Source organism: Melozone crissalis, unplaced genomic scaffold (assembly GCF_028551555.1).
Source record: "Melozone crissalis strain CALT ecotype California unplaced genomic scaffold, PUWL_Pcris_2 ptg000013l_1, whole genome shotgun sequence".
Classification (NCBI taxonomy): Eukaryota; Metazoa; Chordata; class Aves; order Passeriformes; family Passerellidae; genus Melozone; species Melozone crissalis.
The window spans coordinates 60,169,528-60,191,658 of NW_026535791.1; the positions used below are offsets into that span (position 1 = coordinate 60,169,528).

The 22,131-nt window shown below is 38.9% G+C and overlaps 1 protein-coding gene across 3 annotated transcripts in view; it reads right to left on the reverse strand.

Annotated features, from left to right (window-relative positions):
* SH3KBP1 (SH3 domain containing kinase binding protein 1) overlaps window positions 1-22,131 on the reverse strand; it is a 211,984-nt gene that overhangs the window by 17,463 nt on the left and 172,390 nt on the right. For all 3 annotated transcript variants that reach the window (XM_054271714.1, XM_054271715.1, XM_054271713.1), the window contains 5 exons: window positions 18,578-18,679; window positions 14,566-14,617; window positions 10,681-10,761; window positions 8,139-8,301; window positions 3,307-3,392 (listed from right to left, as the gene is read on the reverse strand). In XM_054271714.1, coding sequence (XP_054127689.1) covers window positions 3,307-3,392; window positions 8,139-8,301; window positions 10,681-10,761; window positions 14,566-14,617; window positions 18,578-18,679 — 484 coding nt within the window. The remainder of the gene's footprint in view (window positions 1-3,306; window positions 3,393-8,138; window positions 8,302-10,680; window positions 10,762-14,565; window positions 14,618-18,577; window positions 18,680-22,131) is intronic.

Consider the following 22,131-nt stretch of genomic DNA (forward strand, 5'->3'; position numbering starts at 1 on the left):
TGAATTTTACTCAGAAAATGAACAGGAAAATGCCATTTCCAAGGGACCTAGACAAAATGCAAGTTTTGATTCTGGATTCCCAATTCAGCTCAGCATAGTGATGCTCAGTTGTTGATGGCATTACTGATTTCATTGTTGCTGATCACTCATTTGTTTTTTGAGAGATGGCATATGGAAGAGCCCTTTATCTTCTCCTTCCCCATCACAGAGATTTTGGTCTCATCATAGTAAAGAAAAGGAACCAACTTAGCAATCCTTAGAAAGGCTTCACAGAATAATGAACTGTTCTCCACCCAGCATTATCTTGCTTTGCTTTAATAACGAAAACTGTCTCCATTGTTTTTTCTCCATTTCTCTGCTCTGCAGGGAAGGAACAAGAGCTTTAGACTGGCTATAGGACTAAGAAAGTGACAGCCACCACCCAGATTAACATCTCTAGTGCAAAGTAGCCATGACGTGCTGTGGTTTGCACTTTCAGCGCACAATTTACCATCAGTACTTAGCATAAACATGAAAGAGGGTGAGGCAACTTGCAAGAGATTGTTGCTTTTACCCCTGTTCTCCCTGCGAGCTCTGAGTGACTGGGAATGGTATTTGACTAATGGAATAATAAAGAGGAGCCCAGTAACCAGAATGGTCATGCATCCAAGATGCTAAAAAGGCATTTAACTTTAATTTTTATTAAAGGCTACTGCTAAGTCACACCTTGTCTGCCACATAGGTTCACTTTAACTTGTTGTGTAAATCTGGATTTCTGAAAAGACACCAAATAGTAGATTTAATCAAATTCATTTTGACAGGATGGATGAGCCTCAGAGAAGCTGAGTTTGTCCTTCCTACAGAGCACAAGATATAGGGGCAAAACCAGTAAGATACATCACTGTTAAATGTTAGCTGGACCCACACAGCCAAATTCAGCAGTGTTTTGGAACACACTGGACAACTCCACTCACACATCCATCATCTTTTCTAATAACTCATGCAGCCATAAGACTTTTCCAGCCCATTGTTCTCATTGTAAATAAATTAAACAAAATCACACACTTACCATAAATCTCTAGAATTACATTGTACCATAAACTGCTCTGAGCTCCAAACTTCTCTTCATAGGAAAAGACATTAATACACTCTGAATTGGTTTTCCTTATTAAGCCTTGATTTATTGCTCTGGCCTCTCTTAAAATGCCTTTTATTTATTTGACAATATTTTACTCAAGCTGTCAAAAGCTGCCTGAAAATTTATAGCAGTTCTGATCTCTGGATCCTCTTTCAATTCAAACTCGTAATTTATTTATTTTTTCTTTTAACAAGTTGTCTAACAGGCTAGAACAACATGATTTGCCCTTGTAAATGCCATTCTCGTTTGACCCTATCAAGTTATACTTATTTAAGTACTCACAGTATTTTATCCTTGAGCTCAGTAGGTTCTCTGTGTAAGTGGTAACAGGAGGACATCAGCTAAACCCTTTGCAACATGGTTTGGTTTATGGATTCTTGTTGGCTCCTATTCTGCATCTAAAAAAGCCCCTAAGCAACACAAATTCCTCCCTTTGCTACCCTCTGCTCCCACTACATGTTCTGGAAATGAACAAGAATTTTTATAAATCAGATTTCCTGCCTGACATGTAAAGAACAAAACAAAATAAAACCATAACCAACAAAACGTAAAAATACAAAACACTCTAAGCTTTTATCCTGATAGTGATTCCAAAGGAACTAGAACAAGGAATAAAAAAGTTTACCTCCATCACTCATAGGTAGCATACGCTACCTGCACTCATAACTTTCAAGTAAGCAGAGGCTTATGTGCTTTGAAGTAAATTTGTAAACACAGTTAAGAAACACTAAATGGTAGAATTTGTCTGCATTTCCATACCATTCTTTCTAATAGTCTCTACAATAAAAACCTGGATGGAATTTATCACGAGCTTCTAGCTTTCCATGTTTAAGCCAAATGAAAACCTGGGAAAAGCATAATACCTGCTGCTCCAGAAGAACCATAGCAACAGCAGAAGCTTTACAAAAAGCAGATCTATGTATGCTGGAAAGCTCATAGACCTATGTGAAATGCATTTAGTGTTCTAATGTTATGTTGCAATTAAAATTCCTTTATAACCTGAAGTTTTACTTCCAAAGCTGAGGAAAAGGCATGTTTGGTGGTTGAAAGGATGCTATTGTACAGAAATGCTTTACTGATAGAGGAGTCTGGGTAGACACCACCACACCAAAATGACATTTCATGCCCTGCTGAAAGGTAGCAATGCTTACACAGGCAGGATCCCTGGCTGTGCCTGAGACAAACACAGATCTGTGTGCGGGCACAGCTGCGAGCGAGCGCCGAGAGCGACGGCAGCAGCTGCTGGGCTTTCTGAGCAGGGCAGGACATGGCCCTGGGGCTCGTGCCCACTGCAGGAGGTGGCTCTGGGGCTCGTGCCCACTGCCCTGGGACAGAGCTCACTGCAGGAGATGGCTCTGGGGCTCGTGCCCACTGCCCCAGGACACAGCTCACTGCAGGAGATGGCTCTGGGGCTCGTGCCCACTGCCCTGGGACAGAGCTCACTGCAGGAGATGGCTCTGGGGCTCGTGCCCACTGCCCTGGGACAGAGCTCACTGCAGGAGATGGCTCTGGGGCTCGTGCCCACTGCTCTGGGACACAGCTCACTGCACCCTGCTCACCCAGGGCCACCTCTGAAGCACCCACCCAGCAAACACCATCGCTCCTGCTTTGCCAGCTTGAGGAGGAAGGAGGGTGAGAGAAGACCAAAAAATAACCTGTTGTTGCTCCTTTCCAGGTGACTTCCTGATTAAATGGTTCACGGGTCAGGAACACAAGTTGTTTACAATAGAAATTTAGACTGCTTTTAATTAGTGTATGCAGCAAGATTTAGCCAAATTGACCTGTTCCTTTGTACTGGACAGTGTAAAGATTACTAACTGCACCAAACTTACTACCTGTTGCAGTATTAAAACCGTGGCAGCTCTATTACATCAGTTAAACAAATATGCCTTATTATTGCTGGCCTTCTCACTTACTTCAGAGTTTTAAACATAAAGAACAAGAGCTTTCCTATTCAAAATAGCTCACTATTCTATATTTTTTTTTTTAAACAGAAAACCCCAACAAAACTATTTTAAGTAAAGTAGAAATGATCCTTTAATCCTGCAATCTTTTAAAATCTCATATAAAAGCACTCACATTCATTGCCAAATCCTCAATCTGCCTCTTGAATCATACAAAAGTCATTAAAAAGCAGAAACTTGCACCATAAATTTCTTAGGCAAACTGTAGAAAGCACTGTAACTTACCGATGTCATTGCTTCTTTCAGAGGAGTCTTTCTCTAGCGTGCCAGATACCGTACTGCCCACTAATTCCACTTTTGGACTATCACTCCTGCATTTGGATCAAGAAGAGGAGATGTTTTATTGGGAGATTTTGTGTTGGTTACAGTAAATTGGTATCTAACTTGCAATTAATGATGAGAGAGCAAAGTATTCTTCCTTTGCAGCACCCGAGTGACAGCAATGTCAGCGAGAGCAATCTCCAGCAAGTCGACATGCTGTCCGGATTAACCTTATCCCATTTCTCCTTAACACCTGTCCAAAAAGCCTCTTTTAGACACCCTAGTGTCCGGAATAATTCTTCAGATGTTCACAGCATCTCAACACGAAGGAAATCCAAGGGCAAGGGGACATTATTCAACATCTTCTTTGTAGTTTTTTCTAATTAATTGGCTTGCACAAACTACAGAACTGGACTACCTGGAATGCTGCAGAAAGTAAGAGAACCTAATGCTAGCATTGTGCATTTCAGCAATTCCGAGTATTTACTTATAAATGCAAGTTGTCCACCATGTTTTTGCACTTTACTTATGAGACTAGTCTATGAATACTTTTTCCACAGTCCAAAGAACAATGATCACCTAATTTGTCAGAAATGTCTTTGAATAGTAATGCATCAGGAGCTACTGTACTTTACACAGAGGAGCTATTTTAAAATCAAACAGGAGATCAAACAAAAGCAACAAAATTATTCCTGCTTTGGAGAAAATTCTTTCCCACAAGCACTTGAGTTTACTAAAATAATTTACCTACTGAAACAATATAAAAAAAACCAACAGTGGTAAGTGGGTAACTCAGTATTGCACAGTAACTCAAATCTCTGATATTAACTGTGACAACTGTTCAGTTAATGCAATACATTGTACTTGCCATCATTATCAGGTCACTTGACAAATACACTAGTTTTTCCACAATGACTATTCCCAGTGTAACACTATAAAAATTATGATGCATGTAAGGTACCCAGCTTAGGGGTAAAGGCATAGATCTGCCCCAAAACAACCCAGGCAGATGTGTACTATACATTGCAATAATTAGCTATTGACAAAAAATTGACATAGTGAGTTCACAAATCTTGTTGATTTTTTATTGGTCTCTGCTTTTGATACCATAAGCTGATGACAGATGGCCTGAACCTCAGCTCATGGCAGCAGCTTATGAGCAAAACACAAAGTGGCTGGAAACCCTATTTCAGACTTCAGGGAGGCTGTGATAAAGAGCTGAAAATTTTTATTAAAACCCGAGGAGGTCATAGATTAAGTGAATATATATCCCATTAAACCCTGTAAGAGGGTGACCAGCGAACAAAAAACTAGACAATCAGATTAACAAGTCCTCCATAGCTCTCAAATGGCAGGAAGTCTGCACCAGGAAGGATGCAGAAGAAATTTAACACATGCATAGAAAAATGTATTAATTGGCATGATGATAAATAAGGGCATTTCCAAGTGATCTACTGGAACAATTAGTTTTCTTATTTTTTGGTCTTTAACTTTTTCTTAAATTGCTTATACATTTGTAAACCTAAAAGAAGCAACAGAGTTTCTTGGCTGACAGAGCAACGAGCATCTGACTGCATACTCTGTTTTGCACACATTCATTTCCCAGCAATCTGAGAGCACAATGTGAGTTGGAAGCACTCTAGGAAATGTTTGAGCATGGCTTTGGAGAGATTCTTAGAATGGCACGATTTAGGGCTGAAAGTCACAACATTTACCATTTGCCTACAAAAGATACCAAGATATATGGCAACAGCCCCACAAAAAAAAACCCCAATCCTGTTGTCAGAAGAATCAACAGGCTCATTGTGCCACTCTGCATCCATAGTGTTGTGAAAGGAGTGGAGCCCTCCCTCCTCATTCACAGTGTCCCTCTCTGCTTGTGCCCATACACACAGGCTGTCAGCTTGACCAGACAGATGATCAGCCTGAGAGAAACCCCACACTAATAGAAGTCCCACTGCAAATTGATTAATTGCCATCTGGAGCAACTCCCTGACCCATATGGATGTGCAGCTGCACAAATGCTGGTGCTAAACATAAGGGAGGCTGTGGGAATGGGGTGCCAGCAGAAGGAACCCTGTTAGCAGTGGCATGGACATGGATTGGTTTAAACTAATTGCAAAGATGCACCTTCTATAGGTGTTGATGGCTTGCCTACTCCAGAGAATTGACTTATCTATAAATTGTATAATCATGGTATGTCTAAGTAAGCTGTGAAGTCATTGGAACAAACTGACAGCTATTCACTGTCCCACGTATTTTTTATCTGTCCTATTGCCCTTGAAGCCCTACTCTGCTTCCAGTTAAGGAGGATTATATTTAAATGGAAAAACAATCATCACTACAAAATGTCAGTGAGATGCATAAGATGCAAGCCACTTAGTACAGAAGAAAACCCTCTTTGGCTTAGCAGCTGCCATGGAAATATCACAGGACTCACTTTGTAACTACAGCAATTTTCCCCTTGGGATCATGTACTGGTTTTGGCTGGGATAGAGTCAATTTTCTTTAGAGCAGCTTGCAAGGGGCTAGGTTTTGGCTTTGTGCTGTAAACAGTGTAGATAGCAGAGGGGTGTTTTCATTGTTACTGAGCTGTGCTTGCAGAGTCAAGGCCTTTTCTGCTTCTGTCATCCCACCAGGGAGGACGGTGGAGGGGACAAGGAGTTGGGTGGGGACACAGCTGACCCCAATGGACCCAGGGATGTCCCACAGCACAGGGTGCCACACTCAGCATGTAGAGCTGAGGGAGGAAGGAGGTGGGGGATGTTTGGAGTTATGGCATTTGTCTTCCCAAGTCACCACTGCAGGTGATGAAGCCCAACTTTCTAGGGGATAGCAGAACACCTGCCTGCCCATGGGAAGTAGCAACATTCGTGGCTTTGCTTGCACATGCATAATTTGCTTTTCCTGTTTTACTGTCTTTGTCTCCACCCACAAGTTTTTTACTTTTTCCCTTCTGATTCTCACCCCTATTCCACTGTGGAAATGTGAGTGTCTGCATAGGGCTCAGCTGCCCACGAGGTCAGCAAAAGTTCTGCTGATTCAACTTTTCTTCTAATTGCTTTAGGTGTTTTAAATTATGGAAATGGATACCAGTAGGTCTTAAAATAATTACTATCTTATTAAACTGAAGGGATTTAAAACCAAAACACCTTTACTGAAGTAACGGCTTCCACTTGAAGCTTCATATTTCTTAATTATCCAAGTAATTAAAAGTATTTTCCATTTTTTCTGTGCTAGATATAGGACCATTAAGAACAAAAAGGTTGCTGTTTAGGTGTGCCTTTTGCCTTTGATAACATGAAAATTGAAATATCTTTAAAAATACGTGGTTACTTCATACAATTTTGTAATTAGGAAAAAAAAAAGGAAGCCACAAGAGCAGCAAAATAACCTTCCAAAATTCTAAAAATTGCTAAAAATTTATAGCATGTTTAAAATATTTCAAGCAAAGTATAGAACAGAAGAATAGTTACTCCATTGCATGCCTCACCAGTGAACTGAACACTAGGGTATGTATTGGTCTTTCCAAGACATCACATAGTGAAATCAGAAGATTGTAGCAAATATTTCTATTTCCGAGTATGCCCAGGTGATCAGCAGGTATGGACTGTATTTTGGAGCAACTGGGCTAGCATGTTCAAAGCCAACTCCAAAAGAAGCTGTGGCAGTAGCACCTGGATAGAAGAGTAAGTTCTCAGGGATGCACTGCCAAAGCATTTCAGTAAGACAAAACTGGGAGCCCAAGGCAGGAGCCTTTTTTTCTTTTCATTTGCCCCAGATTCTCACTAAGAGTATTTTTTTATTTAACCATATGTGGAGGTATGAAGGGAATCAATGTCTAGCATTTCACTCTAACCTATACTCTAGTCAGGTATTTAATTCACCATTACTATTACTACTTGAACTCCGGTAGTTCAATAGCAGATAATTTTCCTAACAGTACAATAGTAAAAATATTTTCGTGCCTATATTCTAGTTTTTCTGCAAGATGCACAGCTTGCCTATATAGGCAACTGTTTTATTCTGTTTTTCATCTAACTCTATTCACTATGCATAAGGAAATCTACAGTGCACAAACCACTTGCTGATGACTATAAAGTAGCCACCTAGACCTGCTTAGGACTGCAGTGAGACCTTTAATTTCTGCAACTTTTCCTCTAGCAGAGAATAAATGGACTTGTGTTGGCAAGTCCAATTTCTCAGTGCTCCTAAAGACTGTAACCACCTCTGATAAAAAGCATTATGTAACTGCAGAGTGACAACCAACATTAGAGAATAATTACTTGACAGCACTATTCTGCAGTGGCACCAGCTAAAAGAGCATTGAAGATGTGTATTTTGCTAAAGTTTGATCTAAAATGATCAAGGAAAGCAGACTGAAACCAGGCTGACAGTATTTAAAATGTGCATTGCCTAATGCTATTCCTCAGCAAAATCCAAGCTTTTGCATTGACTTAGTGCCCAAGATAAGCAGCAAAAATTTCAGGTAAACTAAGAAAGTCAAGATCAGATTAACATTCTGATGCAGGTATTCCCCACACGTTCTGCACTGTTGCAGCAACGGTAGAATTTCATCAGTAGAAATGAGCTAGTCATGAACAGTGTAAGACTATTATTATTGAGAAGTCAGTTATGATCCAGCCAGGTGACTACAAGGATTTTCTTTTTTCTTGTTGTTCTTTAAATACAGCTTACTGTGAAATAAACTGGGACATAAACTGCAAGACCTAAATTCTTTAAATGAGTGTTTTTCCCACTAATCCCAAAAGCATTGGACAGGAGAAAAGCAATACCTTGCATGATTCACAGGCACAACTGGTCTTTCTGGTCGTCTCGGGGGCAAGGTGCCAGGTCTGGACACAGCGTTGGCTTTGGGGGGCCGGGGTTTCTTCGGAGGTATAGCAGGAACTGAAGGCTTCTGCAAGTCTAGCTGCTTTTGCTCTCTCTCTGATCTTTCTTTAAATCAATCATTTCCAGAAAAAAAGAACAGGGATATTATTAAGTGGAATTCATTTGCACTCACAAGTCTACATTCAAAGAAGAAATCTATAGATAGACTGTATACAAAGAAAAACCTTTCCATTTCTGTTCTAAATCATTCTTTATTTGATATATTTGCCACAAATCAGTTGCTCTGCCTGGCTGTTCTGCCTGGAACTCCTCAGCCAAAACATGTGTGCAGCATCTTGATGGGAATACTATTTTTTATTTTAGTAACTTACTGGTTTCTGAGTGTAAAGTACAAGAATGGCAAGAAATTACATACCATATGGTACAGCTTCCCACGAGCACAACTTATATTAAATTTTAATATGAAACAATAGTAATTTAGAAGTTCACAAAAATAATTATGCTGGATATTCTTGAATAAACAGAGAAATACTATTTTTGGGAGGGGAAAAAGCATGTTTCAAGTGAACAACAGTTAAGTGAAAATAAAATACAAGCAGAAAAATTTAACAATGTCTAGCAGGATGTAAACCCCTCAGAAAAATCAGACCTATTATTTAGGCTTTAAGCACAGACTTATATGCTGAATTTTTCAGCTTGCTGGTGAAAACCTAGATCATTTGCAGAATGGATTAGGCACAGTTAGGGAGTGCCACCATGCTAATACCCAATGCCAAATATGCAGCGCCTGTGCATGTGTAAATTAGAATACACATTAATATCTCTTCTAAAAAATGTACTCTAAATTCCTAATACAAAACAAACATGTAAGCGTGTTTGCCACACCCCAGAAGAGCTGATTTTTCTTAAAGAAAGGACAAAACTCTCCAAGGAACTCAAGTTCTGCTCTTTATATACTACCATTTCAATACCCCACTTCCCTTGACAATGCTGCCTATGATATACTGTGAATGTTACACCTCTGTATACATCTAAGAGGTATTGGGAATGTTACAGTATATTCCTTAATGGGTTCTTAATGAGAGCCCATGAATGAGAGGATCATGGAATAAATCCCCAGAAACACAAGGCACATTAGGTTTGGAATAGTCCAGCTAGCAGCTATTGTTCACAGGCAGTATGCTTTGAGCAGATGCACTCGTTGGGTCCTCACTAACACTGAAGCTTTTCCAGCACACTGTGTAATTTTTGCACACTTAATCCTATGACAATTTCTACTGCGTCAGTGTCCAAGAATCTGAATTGTATGAGGGACAGGCTGGGCAGCGTGCCAACCACAGCTCAAAGGATGTTCCTGGGCCACCCCTGCTGTCACACCATATGAGCCATTCCTGCCACTCCCTGGTAATCCTAAATGCAGGCACTACTCCTACAGCCTCTTTTCAATGTTTAGAAAAGTTACAGATATTTATAGCCCAGGAGAGTAACATATTTAAATTTCCTCTGTTGTTTTAGCAGTTGGCTTTTTAAATCTTATAATGGCAAGCAAAGGGTTTTATTGCTAAGATAATCACAAGAAGCAGCACACATAACCAAAAGTAAACCTATGCGGAGAAAATAGCTAAAACACTTGTCAGATTGCTAAGATGTATATCCAGAAACAGATCTTGGTACAAAGTCTGAAGGTCCTGTCACTAAATTATTACTGCATTTAGTCATGTACATACACGTGCCTTTTTAAAGGCTGCAAGTTCAAATACTTCGACATTAAAAAATCCCATAAACAAACTTGTTCTTACAATCTAATAGTCCACTTAACATATGAAACTTGGCACCATCTTCAATTAGAGAATAGATGTAGCTATTTTCCTGAGACTATTCACCATTCACAATGAACACAATGAAACCATTAAAGGTTTAATTTGCTTGTCCCTGCTCTGTGTGGTACTGTGTCCCATTTCTCACAATGTTCAAACATGGCTTTGAAGGATTTTTTCGTTTCTTCGCTGCCTTGCCTGTGACTTTTGTGGCTATGATAATGGGTTGATTCATAAGCATTAATGACTGTATCTCCACAAAATCCCTTTGTGATGCAGGAAAACCACCAACCCAGCTTTCAACTAGAGAACCAAAGAAGAGAGATGTTAAGAAAAATGGGGTATTTTACTTGATCAAGCACCTGGGTTCTACAGAGCACTGGGCTTTATACAGCATTTCATGTATTGAGAGCAAATCTCCCCTGGCCTTCAGTGGTGGCTGCATGTACTCAACAGCTCTGGATGGGTTCAATTGAACCCCCTGAATTCAGTCCATAAGCAACAATAAAAGCCTTTCCAATATGCCTATCATCACAGTCTATCAGAGTGGAAAACAAACATCCAAACAATACACTCAATGGAAACAGAGAGTGGAAAATGAGGATGTGCATTGGCTCTATTTCCCTCATCTCTCAGCAGAGAACAGGCAGGAAAGCACATTTCATACCTTTTTCTTCTGTTCGATTAGGAAGACACTCTGGCCTTTCAGGTGGTATCTTCTTGATTTCATGCTTTCGATCTGTGGTCCCTGCCAAAGACAGAAAAACTTGGAATTCTGATCAAGCCAACAAAACAGTGACATAAGATTTAATTCTGCATTTTCTTAGGCTTTTTATATTCCCCAATTTGAAAACGTCTTGCTAAAACTGAACATAAATTTATACAAAATATTTGCCTGTATCATCATGACAAAAAAGCAATTGGATATTTATGTCTTTATAATCAAGTTCACAGTTTCCAAAGTGTGCAATCCCAAAGAATAGACACTCTCTGACTATTCTATGGGAAAAAAAGATATAACTGCAGATTTAAAAATGTGGACAAATCCTTTATCATCATAGACATGAATGAAGAGCGACTCAACAGTGTGCAGAAACATTAAGAATAAATCAATTAATTGAGCAATTTCAAGGGAACGCATGATGGAGCTGAATATACAGAGATTATTTTACATTTAATTAACACATCCCTCCCCTTTTTCTCCACTACTAGTAGCTGTTCACTTCCACATATTAGAAGGAGGAGAAGAGCAGTGCTGGCAGCATTCTGCATGACTATTTTAATTGACAGCTTTTGGCCTGGAGGTGTAAGCCCCTGGCTTCTCCTGCCTCTGTACTGGAGGCCCTGACATTCTGTTGCTTCAAGAAATATGAGAACTGGTGGCACCAACAACGGGAAGATTTTGCAAAAATTTCCTGGCACATACAAGATAAAATCTTCTAATCCCCACGTTACAACAAACACTTTATTGAATATTGGCTTTGCTGCATTGGCTAACCACTAGGTGCTAATGCCATTTCAACTTAGTAGTGTTGAAAACTGCTTTAAGTAACACTATTAGCATTTCAATAAAAATTACACTAGATGAAATCCAAGAAAAGCAGAGAAGGCAGGGCAAGGAGCACAAGGCAATTTTTTTGTTCCAATCTATTCTATTATATGCAGTTCTCCAGTGCATTTACATTTTCTGAATGTGCTGTTGGAACTCCCTTCTGCAGCTGGTTCCTAGAAATCAGTCATCAGTGGTGATCACCAGCCATTGTTTCTTTACCCAAGTGTGCTGTTGGATAGGCAACAGTACCACATACCATGCCAATAAATAATACTAAATTCTCATTTATGGTTGGATTTGATAATATTAAGGGTCTTTTCCAACAGAAATGATTCTATGAAAAAGACTTCACTCCTGAAAGGAGAAGCTGTTGCTCCTAAGCAATTAAAGCCTTTCAAACCTCAAGTTATGCAAAGCAAAAGTCAATGTATTGATAATCTTGCACACACTAGTGTGTTCAAAGAGAAAGACACATAAGTCTGTACCTAATTACAGTATGATTAAGAGTCATCATTAACACACAGAGGGACATTTTCAGGCCAAGTCTAGAACAATGAGCCTGCAGCCACTGAGGAGCTCCCAGACTCAGTTGTTCTTCCTACTTGCATTGTGATTGATTAATTAACACCCAGGCAGGCACCATGGTCCTGCCTTAGCTCCCAGGGGACAGTCACCTTCAAGGAAGCTTTGGAAAGCTCTGTATCAGCTTCCAGAGGAACTCCAGAGTATTGCCACCCTTCAGTCTGGACAAGTTGTGTTGCTTACCCAGATACCCAGTGAAATGCCAATGCTTTCCAATGACTAGTTCATTAGGGAACTTGTGCCCCTGAATTTGGCTCTCCAGTTTTCACTTGCTTTGTAAAGTGCAGCACAGATGTCTGGCTGTTTACTGCTGTAGAGATTATAAATTTCTATCTCTACTATAATACAGACACCTCTTTACACATATGCCACTTGTACTACAAAGACAAGTTCTAATTCTCTGCTTTGATTTTATGCTCTGCATCAGAAGATGCTGACATTTAATTATTTAGGCTGTAACTGACAATTTAAAATTTATTCATCACACTGTGACTGGTCAAATATGCAGAAGCATTATTGAAGTTGTTACCTTCTATCAACAGTAAGACCTGATGTGGAGATGTGGTAAAATACAGTATAATCTCAGTGAAGAAATAATTTGACAAAGTACAGGATGTCAGGATGATTAACCCTAATAAACACAGGATGATTTTCAGCTCTAGATATGTATCACAAGAAACTCTTGTGCCTGATCAACCAGGAGTTGTCAAAGAATGAGTATGAAATGAAATGAAAAGGAAATTAAATGAATGAAATGAAAAAAACTGCAATAGTCTTGGCTTTGACATAGACTTCAGAAGGCCTTAATCAGATTGTCTTCATCCTTTTTACAGCCATTTTTCCTTCTGAAAAAAGGTACATTTCAGAAGGAAAAGTGCTATGGTGACACAGTAAAGCATTCTATGCAAGCAGGTACCTATTAAAAGTGTTATTCTCTAATTATAGCAGTATAAATTGAAAAAAATAGGAAGTTTTATAGAGTTTTTACAAAACGCATCAAGCTTTTACATCAGTGGTCACTAAGACATTGTTGTTACACAGGCACCACTAGATGGCAAAGTCATACTGCTCTCTCTGGACACTATTACTGATTTAAAATCAAATTTATATTTCCTTGAGTCTCAAGACAGAATGAAGAACAAACCAGGGATGTCAATAAACAACACATATATTTATGGTCATGATTCTGTAGTCAAAGAACTGCATGAAAAATTCAAACTAGTTAAATTATAGCATATTAATTCATACAAAATTGTATATTGATATAAGTGGCATTTCTACTAACAATGTAAGTCTGTAGGATAGGAAAATTTACTTTTTACAGCACCAAAAGCTGAAACACATCACAGTAACAAGAAAACTATCTGGAGATTGGACACATTTGTTTTGGTTTCTAATGTGTGCCTGCAGTGGGGAAGCAGTAGTGCTGCTGCAGAGTTTTTACAAACTGACTGGACTTAAGGGATTAAAGAATTCCAGCCACAGTAATGTTTCCACCACAATTGCAATACAAATGAAAACTCTGAGAGCATCCCCTGCCTTGTGATTTGTATTTTTACATGAATGGAACTGGAATTTGGTTTCTGAGATCTGTCAAGTGAGTAGATTCTTTAATTGTTTCTAAGTTTCATGATAAAAATAAATAATGCAGGCACTTTTGAAAATTAGTATGGAGAGGTCCTTTTAAAATTACAAATAGAAGTATGTTCAACTCTCAGTAACCACACACAATTCAGTATAGCAGATCACAAAATCAGTTTTGCTAGCACTTCTGTTTGGAAAACAAACTTAGCCCCTTAATACCTTTTCAACACCTTTATCTACATAACCATTCAGGATAATTCCTTTTAGATTTACACTTAGGGCTATAAAAGTATTGAAAACCAAGAATCTATGGCCTAAAACCTGGAGCAGCCAGCCAGATCCAGCATTCATGCAGATCTGCAAGACTCAGATTGCAGCTCAGAGGAGGCCACTGCATGACACTATTTTATAGATATTCTAAAAAGCTCAGTGTCTCTAGAATAAATCAGATCTGTAGTGAATGCAATTTCCTCCTGCAGGCATTGTCAGACTCCACATACTGTGTCTGTACTGAAGGACATGCACACAATCCACTCCAGTCAGGGAACAAAACCAAAACAATTTGAAAAACTGAAGTATCACACTTGCTCTGATTTAACATGATTAAGGGGCAAAACAGGTTATTTTAAAATGGTATAGATGGTTGAGTATTTAAATACATTTAAAGTCAACCAGAGTCTTTCAGGGTTACCAACTCTTGTGATTTATTAGGTGTTGTCTAGACATCTGCTTGTCAATTTTGATACAGATGAATTCTATACAGATTTGAATACACTTTATTTGGATTGAGATGTACTCACTGACACATGATGTAAAAATTCAGCTGCACTTTACCTGATCCTTGTTTGATGACAGGAGCTGATGGAGGTGGTGGTTTCTTCGGTCTCTAAAATTTAATAACAGAAGAAAACAGGTTGCTTCAAAAGGCCTGTAAATCTCATTCATACAGAAGTTGGAGTTGATCATAAAGTGCTTAACATTAATAATTACAAGTCATGAGACTACAGACCTGTCACATATTTTTCCTGAAATAACTTCATTAAAATGAATTTGAAGAGAGAAAATAGCATTGACAAATAAAATATCATTTTTATATTTGCAATTGAAATCCTGCTGAGGGGTTAAAAAAGTTCATTTTATGTACCTTAAGACTGGAGGAATACATGACCGTTGGTCTAATGAAGTAGTCTATTTCTTTAAAATTTAACCTTGTAAATATTTACCCATTTTGGAAAAAAAAAAAAGCAAACACAAAGAAACTACGAGATACATGTGGCAAAACCTGAGGTATTTTCAGACCCATAAATGAGGCAAAAATGCAGAACTCAGGAAATACAACAAAGGTTACTCTTTATTCACTTACTAGGAAAAATTGAGGGTTCCAGTTGTGAAAGATCAGGATTTAGATGTTTGATGAAATGAAACTAGTTATTGTGACTAATCTGTCCTTTTAATACTTTTACCATCTCTGTTAGGATGATTTTCCTTATAGATCTGTAATGGTAAGAACATGACCACCAATGGCTCTGGCAGTGCCAGAACAATTCCTCTTCACCTGAGTTTGGGGAAGTGATGTCTTTTCCTCTGTGCTGATGTGTGTGAATGCATGCACAGCACACTGACAGTCACCACAAATATCTTGGACTGAGTACAGAACCAAATGGAGCATCATGCTAGATCAAATGCCATACTCTATCTCTCACTTTGAAAAAACCCCAATTATCAAGGTTATTGTAAAGAAATTCTAAGGGAAAAAAAAAACATTTTCCCCCCACATGTTCATTCTTTTTTTCTGATCTTTCCTTTGCTACAGATTGATCACAATCACTTTGACTACATTGCTGGCTATGTAGCAATGTATATTGTCTCTTGGAACAAATGTGAAATGAAATTATTTTTCCAGATATGTACAGCTATGCCAAACTTCAATCAGCCATTTAGACTAGTATTTTCTCTCAAACTCTTATTGATCCCTGCCCTCCTCCCAATTATTTTCTATCTATCTGCCAAAGCTTTTGAGAAAGATCAATTGCTTTGTTTACTTGCAGTAATTAGTTCAGTGTCTGCCCAAGAACTCTCAGATCTTGATCTGAGTGTTGAAAGAGAGCAGATTTGCTGTGAAGGCTGAGTGCTTGCCACATAGCCTTCCAAGGAATCTCTCTCAAATCTAGCAAATGTATTCATCTCTGGAGTAAATAAAATTTCAGCCCAGACAGGGTAAGCCTAACATCCTGAATCTCGAAGTTGTCATCCAGCAACCTTCAATTTTCTCCTACCATCTCACCCTGACAAGATCACCTCCCATCACCAACCTGACAAAGCATGGCCAGGAACTCAGGAGATCAGAATCATCTTCTACAGCCTGGCTGCCATGGGCCATTGTCCACAAACACTGAGTCCCTTACACTCTCAGAGACACTTCTAGATTAATTTAGGCAACATGGTTTAAGGTTTAAATGCAGAAAAGTGAATAAAAATTTGGAAGGGAAATGAGACAGACACAATGAATGTCCTGTGATAGGCATTAGGAGTTCTCTTGGTAATGGCTGCAGGGGGAAATAGCTGATGCTGAGGACTCAACAGTACAGTACAGGCACTTGGGGTTTTATTGTGGACTGATCCCATTGACTGACCATACATCAGCAGCTGGAATACAAGCGATGCACTCCCTTAGCACATCTTTTGGCTTAGTTCTCTCCTGTAAGGGCTCTGTGTCCCCTGAGATGTCTTCCAAGGCATGACAAGTGCAGATGGACAAGTGACACATTCCCTATGGTCACTTCTGATTAAAACCAAAGCATTTATGTAGAGACACAAAGGAGAAAGGGTCTCATGGTTCATTTGACAAAGTGGCTTTAACTGAAAGCTGAAGAGGGAAATAGATTGGTTAGAAAGGACAGACCAAGGTCAGAAAGGGTGTAGGGTGAAGGAGTCTTAAAAGACTCCTTAGGGGAACATGGAGGAGCCAGAAGGATTTACAAGGGTCTGTGGCTGGATGAGATAACTGAGAAGGTGATGGAGACAGAATTTACAGAAAGGAAACCAGGACTGATTGGACAAGAAGAGAACAGAACTACAGAGCAGGGACAAAGAGTAAAAGCGGAGAGGAAAAAAAGCTGTATAAAGAAATTTGGTGTAGGGATAGAAAGTAAATCCAGATGGTGATTTGGACTCAGGTAGTGAGCTCAGGAGAAAATCCTGTAATGGAGACCACCTGAGAGTGGAGATTGGGACTAGGCAGTGAATAGAAAAAACCTGGAACAAATAGACATGTGTGGAAAAAAGTCAGGCTTGGAAAATTGGGGACTGGACAAGGAGATGGGAAGAGATCCCAAGCTTTTGTTGAACAGACTTTTTTTTTTTTTTTTTTTTTTTTTTTTTTTTTTTTTTTTTTTTTTTTTGTTGAACTACTGCAACAAAGCAACAAATACTTTCAGACCATGGGATGGAATCCAAGGTTTCTGGATCACATCAGAAAATACCTGACAAAATCACTGGTAAAGTATTTATCTCCTTCCCTTTTAGCACTGATTCAAGCAAAGACAGATGGTCTATAGTCCTACCAGTTACTTACTCAAGTGGCCAGATCTGTGGCATTTCAAAAATTAATAAAATTTTATTCTCCACAGTTAGAGCAAACCTAGCTGTAATTTCCAAGTGCCTGAATACCTAATTTACTTTACAAGTTATATTCAATTGTACTCTAAAAATCACTTTAAAGATACATAATTTTTAAGTTCAAAAAGACTGAATAATTACACCACAAAAAATAGATACCAATAAGGATTTTTTTCTTCTATAATAGGCTCACTATGTCTTCAGGCTTTTGATTTCTGGCTCTTCTAGAAATCACCTTCTTTCATTTTTAGGCCTAAAGTCAGGATATGCACTTGCTGTGGAATTGCCTTTTCATCTCCCACAATTTTTGCTGCTCTTTTCCTTTCCTTTTCAAAAATTATCATGTTAGCCTCTGTGAGTTGTTTAATAGTTGCTTTATTAAGCTTTCCAAGTTATTTAATTTTTGCCTTTAGCATCCAATTTTATTGCCAAAGAGGGAAGCTGGGTGTCAGTAAGTTTTGGTTTTATCACAGAAGGCTAACACTGTCACTGTGAAATACTCATCAAAAGCCTGATTGCAAGCTTGTAATATCCCACTGATGACTCAAAAGGTTCCTAAAAATGGAATGGTCTTTTGGGGGAAGCAATCCATTACTTTATTCCAGGAAACCACAAGATTTCTAAATATTGTTTGGCAAATAACAACGCCATCTTTTTCAAATAAATAGGAGCTGAAGAAACTTCTGCAGAGGTTTTATACCTTCTTTTTTAGTAATTCTGAGAGATAAAGAAACATGCCTCTGAGATACCAAAAGCTTCTTATTTTTCAAATTTCACAGTTAAAATCTCACCCTTTTTGTTCTGGAACAGTGCTTGACTCTGTCCATCAGCATGCAGGTGATACTCTTAACTTTTCATATTCCACCACAGAAACAATGAAGAAGATTAAAGAATTCTGGATATCATTGCATCACATGACTCAGTCTTGGGACCTCTAGCTCTCTCTCACATTTGTAGGACACAGGACAGAGAGCTTTCAGAGCAGAATAGTGCAGGTGGGGTGACTGGATGGGCAAATCAAACCCTTCTAGGAAACTCTGTAATATGACTTTGAGTGCCACACATTCTTTTTATGGATGCTTTCTAACTAGAATTTTTTTCCTTTATGTTTTTATGTTATTAGATGAGAAGTAAAACTTTGTCAGAATCACATATTTGAAAGAGGATTTCTTTCAGCTCTACTTTAATTCTGAACTTTCAAGTGAAAATGAAAGAATATATTGCTTACCTCTTTTTCAAAGTCTGAAGGGAGTAGCTTGACAAAGTTATCTGGAAAGACACCTCGTCTGCCATTGAGCTCTCCTTCCCACCAACCCACATCAATGCAATCCTACAAAACAGTAAAATAAAATGAAAACCACAGTGAGCTGGTGCACTGAACAGATTTTTGAGCTAAAGTACTCTCTTGCATAATGTCCTGCCTGTTTGCCAGAACATGACAATTTGCTGGAGTGCCAGGTTAACAGGGTAATCTATCAGACAAAAACTTCAATAACCACCCTGCATTCTATTATCACATGGAGCAGCCAGGAAAGAACAATGAACATGCTGTAAGAGCTCAAGACCTTGTCTGTGTCTAAAACAAAATGCTTGTTCACCATTTGATCTATTAAACAAGTCAGCATTTTGATCATCCATGACCCTATGTCTCTCTGACTTCATTCTGCAGAAAGACAATAACTTCATTAAACATCATACATCAGGAGAAAAAAAGCTCTCTTATTTCCCATACTTGCAAAAAAAGCTTGACACACTGGAATTATTAAATTCCATTTCACTCCAATTAATAAGGCATAATGCACCTGATTAATATCTGGCATAACCTTCTTTTTCCGCAGCATTTCTGAGCAGTGCAATGCAGAGTGTATAGCAAAACAATGTACAGATAATAGGTGGAAAAGGAACATCAGTGAGTATAAATGATTAAAAATGGCAGTTATTTCCATTATAAATAATAATAGTAACAGAAGCCACAACATTTTGGAGAAGGTTGAAATGGTTCCCTAAGTCCTCAGTGCTCCGTATTCCCTTTTTTTGTGTCTCTGTGTTTGCTACATAGAACACTTCCTGTTGAGATTTTCCACATTCTTTTTTCCTGAAAGCTCAGGCTGAAACAGCTCAGCTGTTTTCCAAAACACAATTACAGGAAAGTTACCCATTGTCTGCTCAGTCTTAAAGCCACTTCAGCCAATTTTTGCAGTTGGCTCAACATCAGGCTGGCCAGCCTTTCCTGATTTCCATAAAATCTTTTATTTCAGCTGCTAAATGGATGACAGAACAATGCAGGTTAACTTAGTGAAGTGTGCTTAATACCAAGTCTTAAAAATATTGTTCACAATGAGTGTGCTTGTTGGTATTCTTCTGTAAGTTACAGGAGACAAACACTGGATGATATTTGAGAGAAAACAGACTAACATTAAAGATCATTGCTTTTATGCTTTGGGGGTGGTTTTTGTTACTTTTTTGTTTTAGAATCTTTATTTAGCTTATTTAGTCCTCCTGGTCTCCTGAGAATGTGCTAACTAAACACACCAGCTAAAGAGCCTGCTTTCTTGCATCATGTCTGTTTTGGTGCATTTGGCTCTTTCCCCCCACTATCTCAGTATTTTTTCTGATGTAATGCAGGCAAAAAACAATCCTTCCATTCTTTTTCTTTATAATCTTTTCTCATGGCTAATCTTTGCTTTTCTGTATTCTCCCTTCTCTTCAGCAGGGTGGCCTCCACCAGGGAGGACATTTCCTAGGCCTTCCCACAGTTATTTAGGAGGCATTTCCCAGCTCTGTAAGACTTTTGTTAGTGACCAGGGCTGGTTCTTGACCAGCTGATGTTTCCAAAACATGTGCTGAGTGCCTACAGGGCTGTCAAGGGCTCCTTGGAGGCCAGGCATGGGCAGGCTGTGTGCAGGACTCTGCTCTTGCTGCAGAGCCAGCACCCCTCATTCCTGCTCTGAAGGATCTCTCCCACTTGGCCCTGTCCACTTGCACAGCCCAACACTCAGGGCACTCAGCTGCTCTATCACATGGTGTGTTTTATAATGCCCTCCACCCCTCCACTGCTAATTGCCTAAACCCAATTCAGATTTTGCCTATACCCAATTCAGATTTTGAAAAATATTAAGAATAATTCAAGCATCCAGAGACGAAAAGCTTGTGCTTTAACTGATTGCACAGCTTAGCACTAGCTAATAATCCTGACTGAACAGCACAAGACATCACAAATATGCTTTTTAGGTTAGACTTTTTTATGCTCTTCGGGAACACAAATATTACTCCTACTTCTTCACTTCATTAACACTTGAATTTTTTCCTTTTTAAAGCTCATTTGTTTTCATGAAGCTGCTGTTTGTGTCACACATTCATAAATCCCAAACAGCTGCAGATTTGCTTTTTTCCCTCTCCAGCTTGTCACTCAGGCTTATGCAGCCAATCACCACAGTGGAATTTCATACAGTAAGTAAATCTCTTCTGGCAGTTTCTCTTTAATTTTCTCATTTACTTCACTTGCAAGAGGAGGCTTATGGGTCACTGAGAAAGAAATAAAGAGATTTCAGAAGTTAAAAGCTGAAATCTGAAATTAAATCTGGTGAAGAATCTCCATGGTGGTGCTCTTTTGCTACCCACAACTGCAGGCTTGCCATGCCCCAGAAACCTCTGGAAGTCATCCTAAGGTGCTGGCAGAAGGTAGGTCTCAATTGTGGGACAGAGCAGCACACAAGCACACCTGAGCTACATTGCACAAGCTGCCACAAGTATGATCAAAGGGCAGAGCTATGAAGCACAATCAAGGCAGCACAATGAAAACAATGTGTCTGCTTGTGAACATTGAGCAAAAATCTTCCAGATTGCCATCAGCCATGCAATCTTAACCATATTGTCTTTTTTTTAACACATCTTGTTCAAAACCCACATGTGTTCAAGTACAGCAAAATGGCTGTAATTTCAAAATGCAAATTTTATAGAAAAGCTGTCAAGCAATCCAATATCAAGATTGACAAATCTTTGTTAATAAGCCAAAATTTATTAACAAAACAAATGGATCTCTGCTTTATAGCCATGTTATCCTGTCAGACTCATATAACAACTTAAACAAAAATCAGGTGATGCAATATCCCCAAAGTCCTATGAAGAAAATGTAACCCAAGTAGTAGAAATGCATTTTGGTTTCCCTTAAGAAAAAAGCCCTCAAAAAATATTTATGAAACTGAAGAAGTAAAACATGGCAAAAAATATACTCCAGCTACTGAAATTCATCAGGTTAAGGGGTAGTTGTGTCAACATTTAGCTACTGTAAAAATCCGCTCCTACCAAAGCTTAATTTAGAGAGTATACCCACGTTCTCATTGCAGGGACAGTGCAATCAAAGACCTCAGAGAAATTCCCTGCTGCTTCACATTGCCAAGCCTACTTTGATTGTTCAAGCAGAGGCAGACTCATAAAACAGAGAAATTAAAAATCTTGAGGGAGATTTTGGTATTTTCTCATTAAAATACAAATCTTGGTTTTATCCTCATTTCTAGTGAAGTAAAATCATAAAACAGTTTAGGATGAAAAAGACCCCTAACATTACTGAATCCATTTTTTATCCCAGCACTGCCAAGCCCACCTCTAAACCATGTTCCTGAGGGTCACATCTGCATGTTTTCTAAATACCTCCAGGGATGGAAACTCCATCTCTTCCCTGGGCAGCCTGCTCCAGTGGCTGACATCTCCTTTGGTGACCAAATATTTCCTCACATCTGATCATGCTGATCCTCTGGCACAGCTCAAGGCCTGTCACCTGTC